Source organism: Pteronotus mesoamericanus, unplaced genomic scaffold, assembly GCF_021234165.1.
Source record: "Pteronotus mesoamericanus isolate MK-2021 breed Mesoamerican mustached bat unplaced genomic scaffold, CSHL_Meso_final scaffold_21, whole genome shotgun sequence".
Taxonomy (NCBI): Eukaryota; Metazoa; Chordata; class Mammalia; order Chiroptera; family Mormoopidae; genus Pteronotus; species Pteronotus mesoamericanus.
The window spans coordinates 28,082,372-28,108,358 of NW_026555310.1; the positions used below are offsets into that span (position 1 = coordinate 28,082,372).

General features: G+C 45.0%; 1 protein-coding gene across 1 annotated transcript; it reads right to left on the reverse strand.

Annotated features, from left to right (window-relative positions):
- Window positions 1–795: 795 nt before the first annotated feature.
- On the reverse strand, window positions 796–17,637 carry EMP1 (epithelial membrane protein 1). Its single transcript, XM_054591407.1, has 5 exons — window positions 17,483–17,637; window positions 3,896–4,007; window positions 2,002–2,098; window positions 1,750–1,890; window positions 796–1,047 (listed from the first exon to the last, which is right to left on the reverse strand). Exons 2-5 carry the CDS (start codon window positions 3,971–3,973, stop codon window positions 881–883), a joined length of 483 nt encoding a protein of 160 aa, XP_054447382.1. The 5' UTR covers window positions 3,974–4,007; window positions 17,483–17,637; the 3' UTR covers window positions 796–880.
- Window positions 17,638–25,987: the final 8,350 nt, after the last annotated feature.

Consider the following 25,987-nt stretch of genomic DNA (forward strand, 5'->3'; position numbering starts at 1 on the left):
TAATATAGCACTGTTGCAAGGCTGCCTTTTGATCCCATAATCTGTGTGGTACTTTTACCACAGAACTGGTCGTTAGTGGCTTTACAGAAACTCCAGAAGCACTGCCTTGGCTTTAAGCGAGAGGCCTAGCAAAGTCCATAGCAAGAGGTCTCCATGAGGGACAGCTGTGTGAGGTCTGGTCTTGGCTCTAACCATCCCCTAGGCCTTTCATTGTGAAAAGTTCTCTTTCTTGGTTTAATTAACCCACCAACTTGGCTTCATGACTATATCTCTTCCTACCATTTTTGTCAGAAATACCACTGAATTCCAGAGCCAAATATCTGTTCTAAAGAGGGATAATGTGTAACTGGCCAAAGCCCTCCTGTTGGCCCTTCAGACTGGAATGTGATGTTTTGCTTTGGGTCAGGAGGGTGGGATGGTCTCCAGGCTTAATATATTCAACACAAAACAATATCTGCCCTTGCCGGAACTTGTACCGCTATTTTAACTTGGTGCAGTAGGTCTGAGGACCGCAGTGCAAGACCCAGAATTCACCCTTAGAAGTGGAGCCAGTGGTGTGGCAGCTGGTGGGGCCCCAGGCAGTGTGTGTAACTGAGAACAGCTGGAGGCCAAGTCTGGCGGCTGGAGAGAGGCTCTCTGGACTGTATCAAGGGAGCATGGAAGTTCTAGCCAAAAGCTTTCTCCCAAGGGCAGGGGCTGGACAATAGAGCACCTCCTGAGTAACGGTTTGGGTTTCAGCCTCTCCCATCCTTATGTCTCCCTCCCCCGCCCCCCCCCCCGCCCCTGTCTTGGTTTTTCCTGCAGAGCAACTTTCACTTCCCTCCCAGATTCCGTGGCTTCCTCCTCCCCACCCCCCAGATCCCCATGAACTTGTTCAGCCTTATTTCTTTCTCAGGACCAGGTAGAGAATGCCAATGATGAAGCTAAAGCAGAAGCAGATCCAGGTCAGGATGAAGCAATAGCCATGGTGACTTTGGGTGTAGAGAGCTTTCTGACCACTTGCGTAATGGTGAGTATAGATGGACACCCCAACCATAATGCATAGCCCTGCAGGAAAAAAAAAAGTTGATGTAAGGTTTTTTTTGTTTGGTTGGTGGTTGGGGTTTTGGGGGGTTCTTTTTTTACGTTAAAACCAAGAACAGTTTTTATAATTTTTAAAAGATCCTTTTCCCCTCATCTGCACTGGGAAAATGATATCTGGCTGTTTGGGCCCAAATAGGAGTTCTATTGATCTACCCTGATCCAAGTTCGGCGGTTCTGTTGGTAAATGAGAGGTGTCTGGGCCCTCACATCTGCACTGGGCTGTGTGGCTGCCAGTGTGAAGTAAAACACAGAACCTCAGGGCCATGCCCCTGCACACGTGGGCAGGGTGCCTGGGGAAGCAAGCATGCCGCCACACTGTATGTGTTTGGGAAGAACGACAGGAGAATGAGAATGGCAACCATTGTGAGCCCTGTGGCAGTGGTTTTGATCTTTTGAGGCCTCCCACCCCTCGGCCCTCTTCAAGAGTCTTATGCATGAGGGCTACTGGTGGGCAGCCTGCCACTCAGGAGCTGCCTCAGAGCGCAAGACGTAAACAATGAAGCGGATAAGGGTCCTTATTCCAAGCATGTATCAGGGATCCTCAAAAACAGAACACATAACCAGAGCCATGTGCTCATCTGTTCAAGTTGCCAGAAGCATCCATGGTAAGATTTATGGAAAAGCTTTGCCTGGGTAAACTGGAGACTGTGTGCCTCAGGTACTCACAGCACACCAGCATCGTCGCCCCCGAGAGGAAGAAGCGGTTTCCCTTCTCCATGGTGAAGAGCTGGAACACGAAGACCACGAGGGAGATGACAGAGAAGATGATGGAAAGGATCATGAAGGCCTGCACTGCCTTGAGCGCATCTGTGGACACAGCAGGAGGGAGCAAGGGGTCAGGCCAACCAGTCCCGACAGGTTGGATGGTTCCCCAGTCACATGAATGGTCAGCACTGAATACAATATCTTTATAGATACCTTCATGGGCATAGAACAGGCTTCCATCACAGTTGCCTCCGGTACAGTTTTTCCAAAGGCCTACTGATGCTTTTGTATTATCTGAAACCACCCAGACCTGAAACCAGGAGGAAACAAAAGTTGTGTTTAAAAACTGACCTTCTGCTTTAAAGAAAAATAAATACCAAATCAGCTTGTGCCGGGACCAAATCTTAAGCAAGTAACCATACTTAGCCATAAATATGGCTGTGCAACCCATCTCTCGATGGAAATAAGATTTTACTAAAACTGAAGTTACAAAGTTCCCAAGAGAAAAGAGAGAAGAAAATGTGACCAAGGGAAAAATCACCTAGATCTCAGGGCTTCACATTTCTCATCACTTTAAAAAAAAAAAAAGGAAATAATTTAACCACAATGGTTCAAAACTCTAAGGTTCTAAGAAATGGAAACCCTGGATGAAGAAAGTGGTTTTCAGTGTGTCCAATTCATATACCCTATCAAGAGTATGTCATGGAAGGGCCTGGCTAAAAAGAAAAAAATATTAAGGAAAAATCTTCAACCAAAGACAACTAAGAAACACAAGGGTAACTAAGAAAACAGCAATGAGCCTGCGTGGGTAGATGAAAGCCACTTTCATCTAGACAGAAGGATGAAACTTTGATTGTCACAACATACTAAGTAATGTCATAGCCAAATAGTAGAGCAAGAGCTTTACTATGGGGTCAGCTAGAAGTGGAAAAGTGACCAGAATATAGTCCTTGAGCCTCATCATAGTGTCAGCTCCCCATCTCGCAGGGCCCAAGAAAAGCAGTTTTCCTTCTGGAATGGAAAACAAACACCCAACTCTGTCCACACAAGGTGTCTGTTAAAATGCATGTTACTGGAAAGGTAAGGCCAAAAACATGCAATTGCCTGCTCTTGATTCAGTGTTCACTGTGGCACCCACTGATACAGTCTGAAGGCATTTATCAGACCAGTTACCCTGAGAGGCTGGGAGACTGGCGTACAGCATGGCTGAATTACAGGTCGGGGCCGGCGGCAGGGGCACGGGCTCCATCGCATCATAGTCATGCTCGCGTCAGCCTTGCTTATAATCGCACCCACCAATGCTGGCAAAACTCATCTATCTGAACTTTCAAACCTACTTATACTTTAACTGTAACAGGGACCTAAACAGATTCTGGAGCCATCATTTGCCTATCTAGCGATTGGTGGCTTTGGTTTATGGGTTCAAGGATCTGTCTTGTTTTTTCTGAGGACAGCACAAGCAAAGCAAATTGGAAGCTACAAACTACCACCAGAGGGCAGAAAAGCCCAAGATTCAGAAAGAAGGGACTTGCTAACTCCATATTTTTGTTGTTTTGAGTGAGTGACAATCTTGCAAAACTGCACTTTCACACACTAGTACTTTCTGCTCAGAACTTGAATCTGTCAGTCTGGCGACCAATGCTGCTTCTCATCATCTCTCTCCCATCTCTCCTTCTAATCAAGGCTCCCAGAAGGAAGGGAAGTTCTGCTCCTGACACCTAGGCGTCTGCATTATGCCCTGAACAAAGCCTGCCCCTCCTACCTGGGCCCCTTGGCTAGCACTTCTGCCTGGAATATAACCCTGTGCTCCTTCCCCTGTTCATCTTAGGCAAAGAGAAAGCCCAGCCATCTACCAGTCCTGCAAGCTCCACCTCAGCTGAGCAGGCTCCTGTGGAGACTAAAGCCTCATTGGGTTCTGCAGCCTCTAGACCTCCAGGCAGACACTGACTTTTATCCTCCCCTTATTTAGTTGCTTGCAGTTCGAGTGTGTGTTTTATTCCCACAATGGAAAATTTATGAAGCTGAAAATTCATGAAGGGCAGGGATTGTGGCTTAAACTTCTGAATAAATGAATGTATGAATGAATGCGCAAAAGAACATTACTCACATTGGCAATGGTGGAAACAAATAACATAATCACAGTGGCGATGTGGACTACAAAGATGCCAGCCAGTAATACCAACATCTTGGCTTTTTGATGATTTAGCAGGTGGAAAGTCCTGAGAAGAAAGGAGAAAACAAATGGAAGACAAAAGATGACGGTCAAATTCAAGAAGACAGTTCAGCTTTCCCACACGTGTGGCCTGTCTGCTAATATCTGAAGTTGCAATAAAAACCATCACAATGTCATCATAAATTTCTAAAAACATTTAGTTAGCCTGGTTTCCTCAGTGCCTATTTGTCTATTTACATATACCAAAATATAAACATAATTCTCCGTCTCAGGTATTTATTTACCCATCTCTCGAATAGAGCCTGTTTCAAAAACAAACAAAAAAAGAGTGTTCTATGATAACTTAATATTCTATTTTGTTTGTGTTTCAGACACCAAAAGTAGGACTTGGGTTTTTAAAGGGGCCTTTGACAACTATTATTTCCAGTGCCGCCTGTCATGTAAATTTCCATTTCCCACTAGGGAAGCGTCAGCGCCTCTGTCAGCCTGCCCATCCAGCAACCTGAATGGAAACGGATGACTTCCACAGAACAGCAGCTATTACTCAATGCCCATAGACTGCATGCGCTACTAATTTGATCCCAGGTGAGATATAAAATGTGAGATCCACATTTTCTATTATTATAATGCTGTTTGGTATTCAATAATTATAACAACCTAATTACAGCTTAATGGTCTGATCATTGACTGTTTCCGACTTGTATTATTACACCTGGGCCTGGGCCTTGGGCTGCGTGAGCCCCACGGTCAGGCATCTGCTATTGGTCTGGGAGTGCTGTTATAGTTCCTACAACTCAATATGACAGTTCTGGGGGCTTGAGAAACATGCATCTTGAGATACCACCAAATGTGCCTTCTACTTGTATATGACATTTATACAAATTCTAATCCTTCATGGTGACTCAATATAGAAGTCAGGCAAGTGCATAAATCGCGTGGTGGGAGAATTGGGAACTAATATAGATTAGGAATGTGCATGGATACACAGAAGCGGTCGGCCATAATCTCAGCAGTGTAAAAAGAGAAAGTCCGTTGATCGTAAAACCCAGAAAGCAAAGAAGTGGGGAGGGTGCACCTGGGAGGCTATTCTGATTTATGTCAGCTGCAGGAGTGCGTCGTCCTGCCCAAGATAGTCACACGTAGTGCAGGCTCCCAGGGACTTCAAAGCAAAGAGCTCCGGCTTATTGGCTTATTCACACCCTAGGCAGGGCGACCGTGCATACGTCCCCACCTAGGGAGGAGATGGCTCTGCACAGCCTGCCACCGTCCCACTTCCTCCTTCTCTCTCTCACTCCACCTTATTTAATTGAAACTTTGAGTGTGCTTGAGCCACTTTCCTATTGTCCTGGGTATTTACTGGAAAGCACTAATACTATCCTTCCAACAGTTAGGGACCTTTTATCTCGGCTCAGGAAATGCTGGAGTGCCTTCCTTTACAGGCCAGGACTGAGAGGCAGACACTGTTTCCCACTTCCACCCCCCACCCTACTGTTCCCTCCAAGGAGTCCCACCCACCTTCCCAATACAAGCACTTCCCTCCCACCCAGGCTATTTTGTAGGAATGTGTCCAATTTCACTGGGAATGACAAAATTGATGAAGTTTCTCCTGCCGCCCTAGGGGAGAACTTGGAGCTTTCACGTCTGTTATGAATACTCTCCCCACACATTCAAACCCATTTTGCTTACCTCAGTTTCTTGCACACTTTCACAATTTTCTGCTTGACTTTAATGCACCATGAAAAGAGGTTTTGGGATTAGACAGAGGCTGAGTTTAGAATCATATCACGTTATTTGACTTTTGGGTCTCAGTTTCCTTCTATATGAAGTGGGGGGTGGCAACTCCAATTGTACAGGAAACTATGAGGGTTAAATTGGATCACATATGTGAAACTCCTGTCACAATGCCTGGCACATGACAGGTACTAAGGGGGTGGCTTTGCTTGTGATTATCAGTATTACTATTATTATATGGAACTGAGGAGCTGTTGCCAATTCTCACCAGGCTGCCTCATGTTAAGTGCAAGTAATAAGATACCTGCCTTCCAGTTCACAAGGGTGTGTGGATAAAATCAATTCGGTCCTCTTAGAAATTGCCGTCATGACTAATCCTTGCCTCTTGAATGGTGAGACCACTAAGAACACACTCTCACGAACAAAGAGGAGAAAGTTCATTCTCAGCCTTACATGTCTTTGGGGATTTCACAGCATTTTTTGCCTCCTTAGTCAGCCTAATTTGCATCTGCTCACATTCTCCATTTTGATGCCTTAAACATCATTGCAATCCAAGTACCCTCTCCCCTTCCCCGTACCCCCTACCTTGTCACCCCACCACCACCACCCCCTGCCCCAGCACTGGAGTTCCCGGCCTACACATCTCACTTCTGGTCTGAGCCACACCCTACCCAATCCAATCGTTGATCATATTCCCCTGTCCGGCTCAGACAGGAGGCATGGTGGGGGTGGGGGTGGGAATCGGGTAAAGAAGCAACTCTCTTTCATCTTTGGTTTCCTTGATTGTGCCACATCCATTCTCCAAGGAAATGAGCACAATGTCTTAGAACACAGCAAGTGTTATTAGTGTACATAAAAAAAAAAAAAAAATCTCTGCTTTTGGCTGCTGGAGACAGCCAGAGTTAGCGGCTGTTTAGGTGGAGCTCACATAATACCTAGAGGTGTGATCCACTGTCAGCAAAGAGGGGCTTCTATTGGTTTCAGTGGCCCTCCCAACACAGTCTGGAAACAGAATGAACTATAGTCTTAAATTTCTGGCCTGGATCATTCCTAATTACTCAGTCCCTATACTAATGACCACCCAGCAGAGAAAGAGGGTGAGAGACAATACTTATGATCCTTATGAGTAGCACCTAATGAGTGAATGTCTGGGGATCTAACAAATAGCAGAACAGAATGGATTTAAATAACAGCAGATCCCATTCTCTTGACTTCCACCTACCCATCATTTGCAGTGTAGCTTGCAGGGCGATTCATTTCCCAAAATTTGTCAGCTAATTCTTGCGAACTCCCATAACCATAGCATTATTTGTGGTACTTCAATGATGCTGTTGTTATTTGGCGCTCAGACCCAAATACTCAGCTCACACTGTCCTTAAAGGAGAGGATGTCCAATGACTATACTGTGTAGGGTTCCAGCAACACATTTCTCCACCCACCACGGTAAGCAGAGTAAGGTCTCCCCCTTTACCCTCACCTACTCAACACACTCTGGACAGGCATGGTTAAGGCTCCATGGGGCTGGGTGGAAAACAGAAAAATATAAGCGGCATGGATGTTGACTCTAGAAAGAAGTGACCATTAAGAGATACGGAGGTACGAGGCTTAAAGCCACACGTCGGTTCTCTGCTATCCCTCCTCGGTTCTCCTTTCTGCCCTAAAGCACAGGCCTGCCAGTTCCCTCTCCACCACGCCATTTCTGTCTCTGACCATGCTTCTTCTTTCCTCCCCACCAAGCGCAGGCCGCTTCAGAGAAGCCGTCTCTTTATGCACCTGTCCTGGACACAAGCGTGACAACCACTGACCATTCTAGATTTGGATTAAGTCCTTCGCTAATAGGAAATTTACTACAGTTAGTGGGAATGAGCCTGAGGCTAACAGCTGCTGGTTATCGGAGCTGTAAAGGGCTCCCTCATGTGGGCCAGGGGCATAACTGCCCTCTCCAGTTGTCTCCGTCCACTTAAATATTTATCGGCGTCTACACTCCCTTTTATACCTGTACCTGCAAATAGAAGAATCCAAGGGACAGAGCTCCGAGGCTGCCTTGCATTGCCTCTTTGCCTTTGTTTAGGTGGCCTAACACTTCTAAGGTCCTCTGACTGTGAGAAATTAAATCAGGCCCTTGTGGTCACCTTTCCTTTTTAATAAGCAATTAATACTGAGGAGACTTTAAGAATAATTGACTTCTAAAAATGTTGGTTAAAAAAATAAATAAATACAAATTAAAATGTTGGTAATTTGGCTCCATGGCTGCTAAACTCAGGGTCAAATAACTTCTTCCTGCCATATTGTCTGTGAGTTTATTAAGCTGCCGCCCTCCCCCCGAGTGTGGGGAAAGAGGTTCTTTAAGGGCGATCTGAGGTACTCTAACTGGGAGCAATACAATAAAATAGAGCAACCCAAAACCTACTTCTCCAGCAAAGGAAGTGGTGGAAATCCTGGACCTGACTCACTGAAGAACTATCCTGAGCCTGGCGATATAGCATAAGCAGAAACAGGGAGACTGGGGGATGTGTGAGCAGAAGGAGAGCCCCGCAGGGCAGAGTCCCACAGAGCACAAATGCCGTGATTGTGATTCATCTGAGAGTGGGAGAGATTCTCCCAGACAACAGCAATGCAGAGACTCCCTCTACCAGATGGCGCAAGAGAGCTTTCTGGGAAGCCTGTGGCCCTGGCTGGCTAAACAAGGCAGTTGGGTCATTTCCCTGGTAGCCTAAGATGGCCTGGGCTTTTCTGAGGAGAAGAGTAACAGCCAGATGCTAAGTTCCCTATTTCTCCTTCCTCTCATCCTGGCTTTATTGCCCAAAACATCACAGTCAGGCCATGAGTTCTTCCTCCATTAGTCATCTTGCATCCATTCTTTACTTCCCATTGTCCTCATCCAGTTCAGGTCCTAGTCTGGACAATAGCTCCAGCCTCTCCCAAGATCCCTTCTCTGACCTTGCCCTCTAATACGTCCTCCACACTGCCAGTGTGTTATATGATTGTGTTACTCCTATGTTCAAAACTCTCCAAACCCCCGCCACCAGGAGACTCCAAATACTGCATGCACGCTGGCCCTGGTGGTCCAAGAAATTTGGGGATCCTAGGAGTTTTGTTTCAAAAAGGAAAAGAGTATCCTTTCTCCAGTAACTACCTATAAAATTCTTTCCAAAAAGCTCAAATCCTGACTCCTCTAGGAAGTCTTCTCAGATACAGAGGTCAAAAGTAGTCATTTCCCTCAGTTAAGCTATAGCACTTCCATAGCCCTTTATTAAAACCACTAGTCTCCGTCTGCCTGGTAACAGTTATTTTGGGAAATGTTTGGCTCCCTCATCCCAAAGATTCTAAGTTCCTGAAGGGAGAGTCTTGTCTATGATAGGTACCAAATAAATATCTGTTCAGTGAGCAAATAAATATTTTCTTTTGGTAGAAAAATAACCAATGTCAAAGTGGCTGAATGTTTTTAAATAAACAGAATTCTAGAGGGAAAATGTTTCCTTTTTTAACATACATGAACTCTTGTCCTTTATTATTTTTAGACATTATTTCTATATTACCATAACTATGTGCAAATTCTCTGTTACATATTTCCATATAAACACACCTATGTAAACACATAGGTACATTTGACATTGGGATATATAGGGGTATTATATGTGTCTAGAGCCTCTTGTCCCAGAGGAAATAAGTGAATGCAAAGATAATATCTTAAATTTCTAAACACTAATTTGTCCACATATTTAACATTTCTATCTATCTCTTTAAGTTATAGAATCTCTGACTGCAAGGGGGCTTTAAAGTTCCTCCCCAGGACGTGGAAGCTCGTCTATAAAGCTATATCAAGGAACTATCTAAATCATGCTTACACGCCTCTGGTCACAGAGAACTGACTCCCTACCGACATCCTCCTCTCCCCAGTTAGGAAGGTCCTTCTGACAACGCATCAGAGTTTGCTCTTGGCAATGAGTATGCCTGAACTTAGTCCTGCCGTTTGGCTAATGCTTCCTCTTCAGACCCTTTTCTAAAATGGTTACATTTGCAGCCAAATGGTCAGTTTATCGAGAGGTAGCCAGAGGACATCTCCTCAGATTCCCAAATCTCCATCATATTAGAACACAGCCCCGAGACTGCTCAACTGCAAGATGCAACTCTGCCTTTTTGTTGATTGACGTCTTTCCAATAGTGACATCCCACTCTTATTCTGAACAACTACAAACTTGGAAGAAAGCTTTCTCACACCATCTGACCAAAGACATACTTCCTCCAAGGCACAAGAAGAGTAAAAGGCCACGCTGCTCCTGGTCATATGATCTCCATGAGTCAGCTCGTGTCTCCGTGCCATCTTTCTCAGCAGCTCACCCAAAACTTCGGCGGCTGCTTCTCCCTCAGGACGCTGTGTAGGGCGGTGGCACGCACGTCTCCCTATCCTCCACAAGTCAAGACCAATTTGCTTTTGTTGTTTGTTTTTGATGTGTTTGCTTTCCATGGAGGGTCATTTGGGATGGCAAAAATGAATGGCCACTGAACACAAAAGCAGAAAAGGAAATGCTCTCTTTTGGGAGCAGCCATAGAGGATATATCCGGAGGAGGAAAAGGCTGGGATTAAAGTCAGGCTGAGTGGATGAGACCTTGGATGAGCTTTTCTGGCCATTGTTATTGTTGTTTCATGTCAAGTGTACTTTCCATTCTAAACGTTGTTTTTACGTAGCGGTGGGAGAGGGGGGCATTAATTCCTCCATGGGAAACGTGGGGAAAAGGGCTCCGAAAGAACCATTTCCTCTTGCCTCAGGATATCTGATGCTTGGGGTGGGAGAAAAGAACTCCAGTTTCCACCTCACTATATACACACCAAACCAGGCCTCATGTTTTCATGTGCAGGAAAATTTTTATGACCTGGAGAAAATCAGCCATCAAGTAGGAAAAATAACAAGGATCTACATGCTCCAAGGAAAACATCTACTTTTTCAGGGTCCTGCGGGAATAGAGACTGCATCTCCCAAATGTGGGCGATCGTAAATGGGGTTGTTATAGAAAGAGTAGTGTTTATCTGGCACTGGTATAGACTCTCACATAATTAGGGAGAAGAAAGCAGGGGGTGGGGGTCGGGGGACAAGCATGTTATTTTTCAAAGAAGAAGAAAAAGAAGAAGAAAGAGCACTGATTAGAAAAACAGCTTCTCATAAAAATTCAGCCTCTCACCAACTGCTGACTTTGGGAAAATCACAAAGCCTCTCCGGTCAGTGGTTCCTAGAGAGACAGTACCTAATGGTAAGGTGCACAGGTTTCATGGTTCAAATTCTGACTGCTTTATTTTAATTTCAGTTTTCCGGAGGTATAATTGACATATAAAATTGTAAGATAAGTAAAGTAGACATTGTGGTGATTTGCTGACTCCACTGCTCCTTAACTGTGATCTGTAAACCTCATAGGGTTAAATTGAGGATTAAAGGGCTTACGCCTCACAGAGAGTAAAGGCTATGTGGCTGTCGATTATTCTTTTTGTTCAATTACATAAAATGAGAGGACTAGGCCAGTGAGATGGGCTTTATCCTTCTCTGGCAGACTCTGAGCACCAAAACAACTACGCTAAAGGCAAAACAAACAGCACAAATCTTGTTTTTGCAAATGCTCCCAAAGAGAATAACATGTCTCTCTCATTTCCCCTTGTCTTCCGTCGTGTCCGGCGAGGGGGTGGATTAGGACCACAACTGCAAAGACTGAGGCCAGGTTTGGGCTACAAAGAAGCACGCCTAGCCTACACCCCCAGACCACAGCTGGTCAGGCCATCTGGTGAGGTCTCTTGGACAAGGACGGAAGCTTCAATGTCTTCTGCTTCTGACAAAGAAGAGTGTTCTGGCAGCCAGAATGTCTTCAAGGGAGAGGTTGCCAAGATAATAACTAAGGTTTAGGAATAAATATCAAGGTGTGGCTCAGCCCCAGCGGCGCTTGGGCGGGTCGACAGTAGATGGCGGCAACATGCTTCAACCAGCAAAACTGCAGCCTTGAGGGGGCGGTGACAAGCTGGGAGGGACCATCGCCCCTCAACCAGCGGTGCCTCGAGAGCACTGGGTGGGCTGCAGGTTTTGTTTCTCTTTTTGAGGGCAATTTGTTTAGAAGTCCAGGGGTGGTTAAGTCATTCAGTCTAATCCCTTGACAAAGGAGGAAGTGGGGGTCCCCAGAGGGAAAACAGAGTCAGAGCCAAAGCCCAGGATCTCCCACCAGTTAGACCAGGCTTCTTCACTCCTGTGCGACCTGTCTCCTGCATTTGTCTTAGAGCCCAGCAGACTTCTGGAACTTCACTCTGTTCCTCCTGCTACCTCCTAGTTAATCAGAGGGTGAACACGGCCCCTCAAAACAGGGCCATTGGCAAAAACAGAGTCTCTTTCAAGGGCCACTGCTTCTTCCTGCCTGGCCACCAAAGGCCCAAACCCATCCCCACACTGCAAACCCTGGGGCCAGCTTCAAACAGTCTATGCTGCCCCCCTTCCACACCACGGAATCCCCTCCCCACTGAAGCTCAAAGCAGTGGGCAGCTCCAAGCCTCAGCTTTCTCTGAGTTAAGTGTGAATACACCCACTTTCCCAACTCACTGTTTCAGGATAGTAATCCTCTCTCCACTACAAAGTAGCTCCAGGCTACTGAGGGGGCATTTGATCATTTGAAAGAAGTCTAAGTATCAAAAACCTCATTTTGCTCTCAGCTCTGACTTGAAAGAAAGGAGAAATGTTGGGGAAATTACTGCCCTTATTGGCACAAATATTCCATGGAAATACAAATAATACTAAGGATGTACTGACCACCATCTATGCTTAGCAACAGAAGATTCTTCACTGGGCACAATTAACAGAATATTTGACCCTAAGGAAGATCCTGAAACATTGCAGGTGGGTGGACCTCAAATAAGAGGGGAGAGACTTAGGAGTGGAAACATCCTCATACTTCTGTCTTGCTCTTTCAGGGCCTTGGTCTTTCTCTTACCACTTCGCCTTTTCTCCTTCTTCCAGGCCTTCGTGTCTGTACCTCTTCTTTGCCCCAACACAGGGGCCCTAGGGAAACACAGGTGGTCCCACTTGCTCCCTCCCCCGCCTTTTACTCCTTGCACCTCTCCTTTCCTCCTCTCAACTTGTCCTCATTGGCTCCCATCCACACCTGCACAGCCACACCCTGCAGGGTCTCCCCTCCACCCCTCCCCCAAGAGAAGAGGGTGGAGCTCCTTTCCCAGGACCTGCTCAGTTTCTCCCTGAGCCTGATTGGGTCCCTGACTGTTCTCAGTCCTAACAGGCTTAGCTAGCCTGCCCCTCCTCATCTGAGCTAGCTGCTTCTTGTTCCATTAATCAAACCTCTTCCTTTTCATCTCAGAGCTGGGTGAATGCTCATTGTTATTAGACGATAAAGGCCGCAAACACCACGCCTAAGGAATCTCCAAGCAGATGAAGCAGAGGAAATGGCCTGGGTCCTCAGTCCTCCAAATGCCTGTTTTGATGCAACATGTTGCCTCGTTTCACTTTTCTACCAATTTTTATGGATTAAACTAGCTATTAAAATCAACCATGGGTTTCTCAAAATAGGAATGTTAGGACCTTAGAAAAATAGAATTTCCAAGCCACAAGGGGCATTGGACACCACCAAGTTCAGTCTCCTCAGCTCAGAAGACAGACGACCTAACCACGGTCACACGGCAGACTTGGGACAAGACCCCAGCCCCTCCTTCTTTCCGTTCAGCCACCTTGCGTCTACTCCAGGATTTCTGCCACCAGCTTCAACCTATGCTTAAAGGGTTCTCAATTTCACTTATTCTAGTGGAAGAGAAATTTTGTGAAATCGGCCCAGAAAACACAAACACTGCCTGATCCACATAGGGCTGCCGGCACCAGAGGCAAAGGAGTCCATTTTAGTTCTAGGAAAATGCCATTTCCACAACAGGGAAGGAAATGTTGACCCAAATATTTTGTTAAAATGAAAGAGAAGCCCTGACCGGTGTGGCTCAGTTGGCTGGGCATTGTGCCACCAAGCAAAATTCGACTGCTTCAGTTCCCCGTCAGGGCACATGCCTGGGTTACAGGTTCGGTCCCAGGTCAGGCCATGTACGAGAGGCGACCAACTGATGTTACTCTCTCACAGCAATGTTTTTCATTCTCTCTCCCTTCCCTTCTCTCTAAAAATAAATAAAATCTTTTTAGAAAACAGATAACAGCAGTCTCTAAAGGTTTTATAGTTTTATCTTTCTGCTTCGTATCAATGGATCTTCCAATGAAATTGCGAGAAACCATTTTACCCAGACACAGCGCCAGGGACTGAAATGTTACAAAGTATGATCTTGAGACATGTGTGTTTGGGGAGAGTGTTGGAAAATCAAGTAAACTACTAATCGAAACCATATTTGGGCTCCCTTGATTACTGAATAGAAGTCCAGAGTCTTCTGGGCAGAACTGGGAAGAGGACTGGAAATGGGAAGTTTATCATCAGAAAATTCCAGTTCTGCCATGGTTAGGCTGATGAATACTCCTTAATAAATTGACATCCAGATTGCCTGCCAGCAATTACACTGAGGCTACACTGGGTTGGCAGCCTGTTCCCAGAGTGACCATGACAGGCGGTAACAGTGTAGAGGCATGGGCTACATGAACTGTGGACCAAGTTAAGAGACAATCCCCACAGGGCCAAGTTAGTTGCCCCTGTGTTCAGTATTAAATTGATTTAACCATGACCTTATGAGTAGCAACTGGGTGTGTCCCCCTGAGTATGCATATCTGAGACTCTCAAATGGCTCTGAGCTTTCGTATATACATGTGGCAAGTTAAAGAAGGAACCATAATCATGCGTAGAGACGGAAATATCTCAGAATCAAATCATACGGCTACGGTTTACTACATGCTTACTTTCAAAGCTTCAAAATGTTCCCTGCTCCTCTTGCTGAGTGTCAGGCAATAATATCAATACTACACAAGTCTTACCAATTAAATATTCAGTTAAGGGTTAAATGTTTAGAGCATAAGGAGTGTTGGGTGGAGCAGCAACAACAAAAACGAAATAGATATACTCTGGGTCACTTCAGGACTGCAGAACTGGGAACAAAGAATGGAAGTTACGGAGAAACCAATTTTGCCCGATTTAAGAGACTCTAATAATTAGAGCTGTCCAGTGAAGGGGGGTGAGTATGGAGGTTCACTCTGAAGTAGTGAGCGCCCTCCCTGAAAACTCGCCAAAATCTTTAAGAAATGTCAAATAGCCATCTGTCCGGGGTGGTATAAAAGTTAAGATTTCTGCATTTCGTAGGAGAATAAAAGAATTAACCTTCAAGATCTTTCCCAGGCTGAGAATTCGATGAACAAAATGAAGGGTGGAATGTAACTAATTTGTCTTGTGCCCTTTTCTGTGGCCGTTTTTCAAATGTGTTCCCCCTCCACCTCTGAGGGGCCTATTTTTAAAAAAGCTATTTTGCTTCTTCGTGCCAGAACCACTGCTCTACAGTGGGTCCAGCATGAACCAAACAAAACCCACAGAGCCAACCAGCCCAGGCCATGAGGGTCTGCACCCCCAGGATGGTCTTGGTGAAGCCCATTCTGTGACAATTCCCCACCCCCGCCCCTGCCCCAGACTGGATGTTCCCCCTGGAAACTGCACAGGCCCCACACTGGTCTCAGGAGGGAAGCGGGAAGGGTTGAGAAAGCCACAGTAAGTCTTTTCAGTGGTCTGTGGAAGGATGTCTTTCCTTCCTCAGAGGTCTGCCCTGTACTCTTGGGAGGTAGCCAGCGTCTGTTCTGGGATGTGATCTGTTCTGGGTTGGTCCTTGATGGCCTTCTGACAGCTCCCAGGACAGTTTAGTACCCTCAAACCATGTACAGTCTGGGGGGTCCTCCAACTGGGAAGCCAGACCGGATGTCCGGCAGCCCTCCAGACGGCACTCCGCCCCCACCCATTCTTCAGAGTCTGGGGTGGAATTCGATCCTCCTCCAAGGGTGGGAGGCAGCAGGGGAGGAGAATATAAGCCTCACAGTCCAGCGTTGTCAATGACTTCCAGCTGCATTCCAGAAAAACTGCTGCAGCGATGGACTCTCTCGCTACTTCTTGGAGGAAGAGGGGAAAGTGGGAATCGGAGTGGCATTCTTCTCAATTGCCCTCCAAGCCCAGGAAATAACACACAGCTTATTTTTTTTTGTCTATAAAACTACAGTATAATTCAAAACCCTGCATAAATAATGCAATCCATGATGGCTTACAACCCCAGAAGTTTCAGTATTTTCTATTTGCTGACTGGTTAAATTAGTTTATTAGTTTTAACCTGCACAGAACTAAAAGATTTGTACTAACTTCATAGAATACCATTACTATCAACTTAATAATGGCTTTTCCAATCCACATCCAGGTAATCTGGAAATAATAAACCTTTAAGCAAATGTAGGAGTTTCCTGCCTCTTGAAAAGTTGCCCTCGAATTTATTTAATCATCCCCCTGCGGGCAGTTTTATTAAGAGCATTGCCTGTACAATGTACACAGGCTGATTACATTTAAATCTTCCCTTCCAATAGACTGCATTTCTAAAGGAAAAGTCTAATTTCATCAGACAAGCTGAATCCTGTCATTTTCCTCATCTTGTTTATGCTGGGTTAGGGGTGGGGGGTGGAAATCCACCAGTATCTATGATGAAACAAGCCACACCTCAGCCAAAATGCTAACCTAAAAACAAAACAAAAAAAAAACCCCAAAAACCCTCCTTTTCTCCAGATTCACTTTGTGATTAGCACGAGTGTTTGCATCTGTACAATCATAATTTGGAAAAGAGTGAGAAGATAAATGTGCCCAATCACTCACTGCCTTCCATGCAGAAAAATTGCACATCCATCCAAAAAAAAATTTTTTTTATTACTTCTGACATACCAACTTTCCACTCAGCACTAAAATTCAGCTATTTCTGAGGTGGAAGCACAAAGGCATTCCACATTTTTGCTACAGGAACAGATGAGGTTCCCCTGCCCCACCCTCCCGCCACCCCACATCCAGTTTCCCTCCTGCCTCTCCCATCTCGCACATCTGGCCAACGCGAGAGGAAGATCTGGAATCCGCCTCAGACTCCTCACTTCAGCAGGCAAACCCCTCCCGCGTTTTATTTGAAACACCAGTTGCTCCCCTCTTCTCTCTCTGTCCCTCTTTCTCACGCTCTCTCTTCCTCCTCCTCTTTCTCTAACGGTTTTCTTTGAACAAAACCCACCCTTCTTCTCCCACCCTGTGGGGAGAAAAAAAAACAAATTCAAACAGAAGTGAATGAACAAGCAAAAAGGCAGCAGTAAAAGCCACAGCAAAAATAAATGGAAAACCAGCCCTCTATCCACTGTCACACCAGAAAGACCAGCCAACAACCAACAAGCAGAATCACAAATCAAGTCCTGAAGCAATTTGAATCAAAATGGAGGAATGGAAAACATGTGGCAAACGCAGCTTGTCATTTCAAAGGTGTGTAGCGTTTCCTCCATAAAGACTATCCTATCCAGGTATGTTCCAAAGTCCCTGCTCCCTTCTCATCTTCAGAACGAGAACCCAGGTACTGCAGGAGATAATTACAACCCAGTCCTGCTGAATTCCCGGACCTTCTCCCTACCCCACCGTCCAAATACATTTTTCTGAACCTTATGGAAAAAGTTGTCTCAGTATCTACTTTTAGCCAAAAGTTTCAAGGATTCATTTCAAGGAATTATAGAAAAGTTGCAAAGGGAAAAAGAAAAAGCAGAGCTTAGATAAGGTCACAAGAAGGAGAGCAGTGGAAAGGAAAGAGAATTCTCTCTTTCCCCACCGTGGGGGGAGCTGTCCTACCTGAGGGTCCCAAAGGCAGAGGCCCCCTGAGTGTCAGGAGCTGGCAGCTGCTGGTGGCTCGTCTGCTCTTCTGGAGCTTTGTGACCACAGTGAAGGGAGGGACCTGCCTCCCGAGGTTATAAGTTTCCTGCGCTGGTGTGCTGGGGTGTGTGATGGGCGGTTTCTTTTCACTGTGTTTTAAAGGAGTTTCTATGAATCAGTCTGGCTTAAAAAAAAAAAAAAAAAAAAAAAAAAAAAAAAAAAAGATTTGTTGGTAAGCTACGCCCTGCTAGGTTGGCAGTCAGTCAAGAGAGGCTGGGAGTGAGCCATCAATTCAAAGAAGCCTGTTTAGGCTCCCTCTGACTCAGACACACAGACCACAGTGGAAAAAGGAGTGACATGGCTTCAAGTGAGTAATAGAAGTCACACAAATAGATCTGTTTACCGAAGCCCATTCCTCCTTACCAAAAAGAATCTCGGTTACCAAGGGGATAAGGCAGAACACAAGTTATCTGCTCATACTTTCACCTGGGGAGGGGGAGGAAAAGGGACAGTGTCCTGCCCATGGAAATTCTATGTAATCATCAAAGGACAGTCCCTCTGCCATTAAATGCATCAGCTGCTGCTCCCAGTCAAGAATGACCAGATTTATTTCTTATTTACTTCCCTGCCTGACCCCAGTGCACTGTCCTGTAAGCTGTTCCCCTGGAAGCGGAAGGAGACACGCCAAGAGCCCAGGTAACACCGCCTCTGAGTGAAGGAGCCCTGGGGACAGCAGGTTGACTTATCATTCTGCTCGGCGAGTGCCCGTGTGGGCCGCACACATTTGTGAGGAAGTCTGCTGGCTGGCAACTTTGCTCTCTGATCTCCATGTACAAATCATATGGACCTTGCTCTGTAATTGACTTTCTTGTGCTCAGCCCAGAGCATAATCCTGACAGCGTCCCCACACCACTCCTCTCTCACTCAGGTTTGGAGCTGGGAGTGGCCTGAGGAGTCATCTAAGCCTACAGCCAGGCACTCCATGGAAAGGAGACCCAGAGACCTGAGTTCAAGCCCAGCTCTCCCCTTAATCATCTGTGTGACTGTGTGCAAATCAAAATCAACCTCCCCAGGCCTCAGTTTCCTTGTGCATAAAATGGGAGTAGAAGGTATCTATCTTATAGAGTTGTGGTGAGAAGTACACATAGCTTATAACAATGCTTGGCACATAGTAAGCACACAGTAAATGTTAACTCTAATAATTGTTTTACCGAAGAAGAAACTCGGGTCCGGAGAACTCAAGGGACTGATCCAAGGAAACGCAGTAAGAATAGCAGCTTCGTTCCAAGTTTGTCACATCCAAACAACTCTATTTCTATTATTCTCTGCTGCATCGTGACAACTTACCTCAATTCAAATTATCCTTATGTACTTATTAATTCATTCATTCATTCATTCAATCCACATCCACAGGTCACGGCACACTAAGCCCTGCAGAGCATTGGGTCACAGATGTGAGCAAGATCCCTGTGTGTTTGCTCTTGGAATTCAGATTCCATTAAAAAAGAAAGAAAGAAAGAAAGAAAACAGACTGGTGGCTATTCATCAAAATATTCATAAATTAGGTGGTAAAATTATAGGTAAATTTTAGTTTCTTCTGCATAACATTTCCATATTTTCCAAAACTTCTGCAATGAACCTATAAAACATTGGCTGCTAGGGGAAAAATTAATGGAAAGGAGAGCTATTTTCTGAAATAGATAATGGGGGGAAAAAACACCACACACACGCAAACACATATGTGTGCACACACATATGCGTGTGTACACACACAAGCACATTGATTTAATGCCACATCTTCCCCGGTCCAAAGAACTGAACTCTGTCTCTGTAAGGAGGAGACAATGCAGATTTTTCATTACAAAGTGGTGATGTGACAGCGGATTGCTTCAGTTTTTCTTATCTTTCATCACCCCCTCCCCCGTCACTTCTTTCATACTAAAAATGCATGTTTGAGAGGAGCCACTCCCAGCAATGGGTTGCTTGCATCCCTGTGATCTCTGAGCAGCCTAACCCTCAGGGAGGGCTGGGTGGTCGGCCCAGGAATCCTCTTGTGCTGTAAGAACAGAAAGAACACGTTCTCTTGGAGCAGCGTTTTACTACCTCCCTGGCCTTCCCCCTCCCTTCCGTTTGCCTTTCGCATACAAGGCCTTCTGCCAGTTTCAAACGCTTTCCCCAGTAGCTTGTAAAGAAGGGCTGGGCTCTGGAGGTAGAATCCTGGGATACTGAGGCATCTGGTCTGGTGGTATTTCTTAAAGAGAAATCTCTGGAGCCCGGAACATTGGAAGGGAAGCATGCGCCTTCCCGCCCCCCTCTCAGGGTTATCTATGGAAAAAAGCAGAAGGTTCCATTTAGGTTCTTAAGGAGGGGGCATTAGATCCTCCTGCATCCCACACTGTGTTTGGAAAGGGAGAGGCAGTGGATTGAGGGAGGGGTCCTGAAAATGGGACTCAGAAAACAGGAATCCTAGTGTTGTGCTCCCACTCCTGGCATCAGGGCGAGCCAGTGATCTGACTCATGCTTTTCAGCCGTAAAGTGAGTAGATACCATAACCTAATAAATCTCACCTTCCATGGACTCTTGGACATGTACGGTTTGCAGAGAAAGTGTTAAATGCTTTGAGTGTTTAACACACACACACACACACACACACACACACACACGCACCATAGAAAGCTAAGTTGCGTAAGTATTTTTAAAAAATAAACGCCCATCCAGGATTGCTAAGGGTTCATAATTAATCCCTGAAACCGTCACTGAGCTCATTTTATCAAACAAAGTTATCAAGTCTGGGAAGGAAATTGGATCTGCTCTGGCTGAAGCTCCAGTTCATTGTGCCTGCGGACGGGACTAAAACGTTAAGCCTGCTTCTTGCCACGGCTCTGAGCTGTGCAGTTTTAAGTCTGAGGACAGTAAAAGGTTCAGGCGTCTAAAACCACATGGGGCTGGAGCACGCGGCTCTGTCTGGCCTCTTCCCGGGCTTTTCAAACAGGTAGGGAAATCTGCCGTTCTGCTCTGTGCTCCGTTCCCCTCTTTGGGAAGGTGGATTAGACATACTTACTTTCCACGTGAGGAAAGCACTGAGCAAAATTTCGTTTGACCCCAGTAAAGCCATATATTCTTGGGAAAGATTGTCCCCTCTTGCCCAGTGCTTCTGCTTCTCTCGGACACGGCAACGGTTCCTCCTCCTTCTGAAGTAACAAAAATCAACTTCTGGCATGATGCCATTTAGGGCAGATTTTCAAGTCTGAACTGGAGTAAATACTTTTAGTGAATGTATAAATCAAGGGCTTTTAATGACTAGATATTAGCAGAAATCTCTTAAAGTAAGTCTGGCCCCCATGGCCCTCAGGGGAAAAACAAAAAACAACCTAAGAATAGCTTGAATTTGTTTTTGCTCAAACTCAGCCAAAAAGAATCTCAAACATGTTCCCCAAAGCTATGATATGTGCGGGCGATGTCAATGTTCATATGAGCAACCGCTGCTTGAAGGGTAAATCAATTTAAAAAATACATTCAATAGTATTTTCCAAAGTCAAATGAATATATATTCCTTGCCACTCCTGTTTGAAATTTGAGAACTTATCAGAAATTTTGTCTTCTTTTGGTGATGTCTTGTCACTTCTTCCTGCAATGCTCTGCTCTTTATTTGTTCTGCAGGTCGTTTTCTTCCTGTTCTTATTGTTGGCTTTATGAAAGTCCTCTCATCGAGATGTAATTTTAACATAATTTTGCAAAATGAGAAGTCTCTAGAATCCCCTCAGTCTTCCCCTTTCTTGTCTCTTAGCGGGCTTGTCCTGGAAATGCTTTGAAAGATAAAACTGATGAAACTCCAAGTTTTCAAGAATACAGGCCCTTGACCTGACATTTCCAGCTTCATGAAAAGTCTCAATAACAAAGCACCGTGATGTAAGTGGTCATAGGAGAGACTGTCTCAGCCATGACATCCGAACCTGCCAGGTGAAGTAAGCCTACCCTGCCACCTCGGACAGCTAGCACAATGATCGTTACATTAATCATTATAATCCACTCGTTCATGCAGTGGGGATGTGCATGCAGGGCTGAAAGGGCTAAAAGGACAGACCTCCCAAGCAATGTCGACATGGTTATGGCTTCAGAGCAAGAGAATAACAAGCAAACAAAATAAGAAGTGAAAAGATTCTTTCTCCAACTGACGTCAACAGCAATACCAGAAGTGAGATCTTAAAAGTGTATCACCTTCTTCACTTTGTCCCTCATGCTACTGAAAGCATGATTCCTACTGCTTAATGGACCATTTCAAGTACTGAATATTCATAAGCAATGAATATGCATAGAGTAGACAGCAGGTCCAGTAGTTGGATGCTGTCTACATAGCAGGTACTCCTTTAAAATCTAGTACATTTCATCAATGGAGTGTCCGATTTCCAAGTAAAAGGACCTGGTGTCCTCCTCCAAGAGTCTCCCCTCAAACTCAGCTGCTGATCAGAGCACCCTGTAGCTAAGGCCCCACAGCTATAAGAGAAGCAATGAGAGCATATTTAAATTTGCCCGAGGAAATTGTCATGGAAGAAGACCCCATCCTAGCGGTTTCTTAAAATGTGCTCCCAACTAGGACTGTGTGGTTGGCAGAGCACACAGGGACACTCCAGAAGTGACCTTTGAGACCAAGTTAGCACTTGGAGGCTCACAAAATGTTCCTTAGTGATAATAAATTAAAAACTAAGTAGAGTGACTCAATAACTCAGTCTCACAGAAATTCTTTCTGGTTAAATCTTAGGGTGATTAGTAGAATATTTTTGGTCTTATAAGACTTAAACAACCTCTTTTGAATTCGTAAGACACATACATGCACACGTACAAAGTGACATTTTCCATTCCAAACACACGATGCCAGGCCCACCCTACTCCTTGTGGGTGGTATGTAGGGAGTTGTTTCTAGGCACTTGAACCTGGAAAGGTGTGTGGTCTCAGCATTTACAGCCGTTCTTTCCTAATAGGGCTGGGTAAGTGCTAATGAGCACACAAAGCTCCTTTTCCAGACCCTACACTGATCATCCCTCTTTGGTTAACACACTGGGCCTTCGGCCAAATTACAGTGCTACCCAGTGTGACTTATCCAGCTACATCTTTCTAGTTATAACTTCACCTTAGCCATACTTGCCTGTGTCTACACTCAAGCATCTTAACTAGAGTTGGGGGTCCATAAATCTCTACCACGTTTTGTGACTATTTGGTTGCGGGGGGGCAGGTTACATCTACAGAGACTCAAACCAACCACTCTATTCCTCTTAATTTTTACTTCTTCTTTAATTTTTTTTTTTAATTTGGAGAGTAAACTTATTAAACCTGGGGGCAGTGAAACAAGAAGAAGCAACAAGAGAGCGCCTACATGGGACTGCCTGGGCTCTCTAGAAATGTTGTAAGAAAGAAACAAGTCAAGGCGGGGCTGCTTCCACTCATTGAGAAGTCAGAGAAAAAGGACTTTTGGAAACAGGTTCAGGGGGTTAGCCAGGAACGAGCTGCCACTGCCCATGGCTCCCTGGGTTGTAAGTCTAAACTCCTTAGAGTTTGGGTGAAAGAAAATTCACTCCAAAAGGAGATAGGAGTGGGTGTGCTCCAAGGAGGGGGCGCATAATTCTTACTCTTAAATGAAGACTTTATGCTAATGTTCTGGGGATGTCTTAACATACTCTTTGTACTAACAACTTTTACTTGAAGATCCAGGGCATCATGCCCTGCAAAATGCCCTTCTTTCTGGATTGTGTGCTGGGCAGTGCTTGCCTATTATTGAAGGAAAAGAAACTATAAACCAACCAGATGTGGAGAAATTTACTTCCACCACCCTGCAAACCTCTGAAACTGCACATAGGATCCATGATCCGGAAAGAGGATATCCTTTTACTGTTTGATTTCTGCTTGTAAAAAAATGAATCACTCTCTTTGAACAAAAGTCCAATAATGTGTGAAAATGTAAATAAGAAAATTAAAATCATCCGAAATCTCGCCTCTGAAATAATGATTGTAAACAATCTTTCAAATATATGTATACATATATAAAATATGACCCATACATGCTGCATTGACATGTGCTATTATCAAACAACAGGTCACATTGTCCCTCTAGCTCAGCCTCACAGCTTCCCATGTCAGTAAATCTAGATCTGCACCATTATTTTTAGTGGCTACGAAGTATTCTGTTACGTGCATCTACCATAAAGCTATTTTTAAAATTCCCTATTAAAGGCAAATGGATGTCTATGTTGCTTTGATTCTTTTTGTCACCCTAAACAATACTGCGGTGAAAATCCTTGTAAATAACATATCTGCACATGGAGTGACCTATTTGCCATCTTATTGAATATTCTATCCCGCATTCATTAGATTGGCATATAGTACAGATTTCATCACTCAATTGTGTGCAGTCTTAGAAAACTTACTTAAGCACCTAGATCCTAGTCCTCACGATCTTGAGGGTTCCTTTTAGTATTAACATTTTATGATAGTCACTTCCCAATTCTAAAAACTGATATGAAGCATGTCTAAATGGATGCCAGCCAGCTCTTTCTAGCTTTCTCCTTCTCTTTTTAATATCAACAATGATCGACAGTTCATACTATTGTCCTTCTGGTCTTTTATCTGAGAACATGGATCCAAATGGGACTGCTGAACCTTAAAAATATAGAGCTGGGTAGTTGCCAGGAACTTGAGATTTTAAAGATTCTTTAGTTCTGACTAAATCCCATGGACGGCTTCATTAGTGTTATCAACCTGAGCACACCCACTTCCCAAAATTCCAGACTCATAGTATCATTTCACTCTCTTCGCCTGCCTTAATCCGATGGCTGAGGATGTGATCCTGGCCAGTTGCACAGGATGGAGCCCCCCTGAACTCTGAGAGGCCCCAGGACCTGTGTCAGTAATCTGTCCCTGATGAGCTTATACTGCCTTGCCTCTTGTACCATGTGGTACCTTCAGCAAACTGGATGCAGTGAAACAGACAAGTCTGTGCTGGTGGGGCTCTTGCCAAGGAGTTTCCAGCCTTAGCTCAGAAGCAGTAAAACACAAGGTCTGTGCTAGATAGGGGCACAGTGACAGCTGCACAGATTCCTTAGCCCCGTGCTGGCTGGCTGACTGTCAGGGCAGGGACAGGGTGACTCACTGGGCACTGGCTGTGGAAGGAGTGCTCTTGGAGCAGCTCTGAGGGATCAGTTCAGAACGATGTAGACGCAGAGGGAGCCCTGCTAAAATAGTAACAACAACAGTAAAGATTTACATTTGCATAGCATCTTATGGACATACATTCCTTGTATTTTAACTTTTTCTTTTTTAACCTTAATGGAAGAGTAAAATTGAGGCTCAGAAAGGCCTAATTGCTAGACCAAGGCCACAGAACTATTAAGAAACAGCATCTAGGTTTCTTAGGTGGGGGTTTTTTTTTTAACTCTTTCTTTGCTGTAACTTTTCTCTTTCCTCTACATTGCTTAACATTTTTGTGGCTTGTGGAAGCTCTAAAGGCTCTACTATAGATTCAGGATAATCCCAAAAGGTGAAGAATTCCCAATATGTGAGGTGGTTTTAAGCTACTCTGGCCGGCTTCCTATACACTCAAAGAGCAGGTAGGACTCCAAGAGACCCCTCCCCACAACCCGCTCCGGTGTTCTCTGAGTGGGCAGACATCTGGGTTCCTCAGTCCAGGCATATCTTGTATGTCTGGTGATGTGATGAGAACTAACCTCCCCAGGGAAATTTGCTTGAGTATCCTGCTCTATCTACCAAATTCAATTTAGTGAACCAGTTCAAGTTTCCATTCCAGGTACCCTTGGGACATACTGGAGACCTTCCCCCAGAAAGAACTGTTAGTTGAGGACAAAGAATTAAAGATCTTAAGGGCTTTATGACAGACAGTGTACGTCTGATGAATAGGTCACTAGGAGGATTTAAGGATTTATCTTCTCAAAAAATATAAATTGTTTTCAGAGTATGTAGAGGGGCTGCCATCTTTTAGGTTTAAAAATTTATGATCAGAGACCTGGCAGGGTTGCTCAGTGGGTTGGGGCATCATCCTGCACACCAGGAGGCTGTAGGTTTGATTCCCAGTCAGGGCATATATCTGGGCTGTGGGTTCCATCCTCAGTCAAGGCACATACAGGAAGCAACAGATTGATGTTTCTATCACATCAAAGTCTCTCTCTCTTCCTCCCCCCTCTCTTTTCCTTCCCCCTTTCCTTCTTCTCTAAAGATCAAAGAACATATCCTTGGGTGAGGATTCTTTGTTAAGTTATGATCAGAGAAATGGCAATAATAGTGACATATAGATCTTGGGCAAAGCACTTAAGTTTCTGTTTGGGACAGTGAGTCCCCTTTGCCAGGCTAAGGAGCTGCCATTCTATGGGAAATCCACACCAGGGGAATGGAGAGGCTCAGGTGAGGAAGAGCACAGCCTTGCCTGAGAGAGGGCTGGAGGGACATTGTCCTGGCTGGCAGGGGACCACCCATCTATGC

Bases quoted from the DNA above. Each gene is read 5' to 3' on its own strand.
- EMP1 (XM_054591407.1), bottom strand. From the start codon at position 3,973: ATGTTGGTATTACTGGCTGGCATCTTTGTAGTCCACATCGCCACTGTG. The intron at 2,099-3,895 runs GTGAGTAATGTT...TCCTGGTTTCAG, and splicing joins TTGTTTCCACCATTGCCAAT to GTCTGGGTGGTTTCAGATAA. The intron at 1,048-1,749 runs GTGAGTACCTGA...TTTTTCCTGCAG, and splicing joins GGCGACGATGCTGGTGTGCT to GGCTATGCATTATGGTTGGG.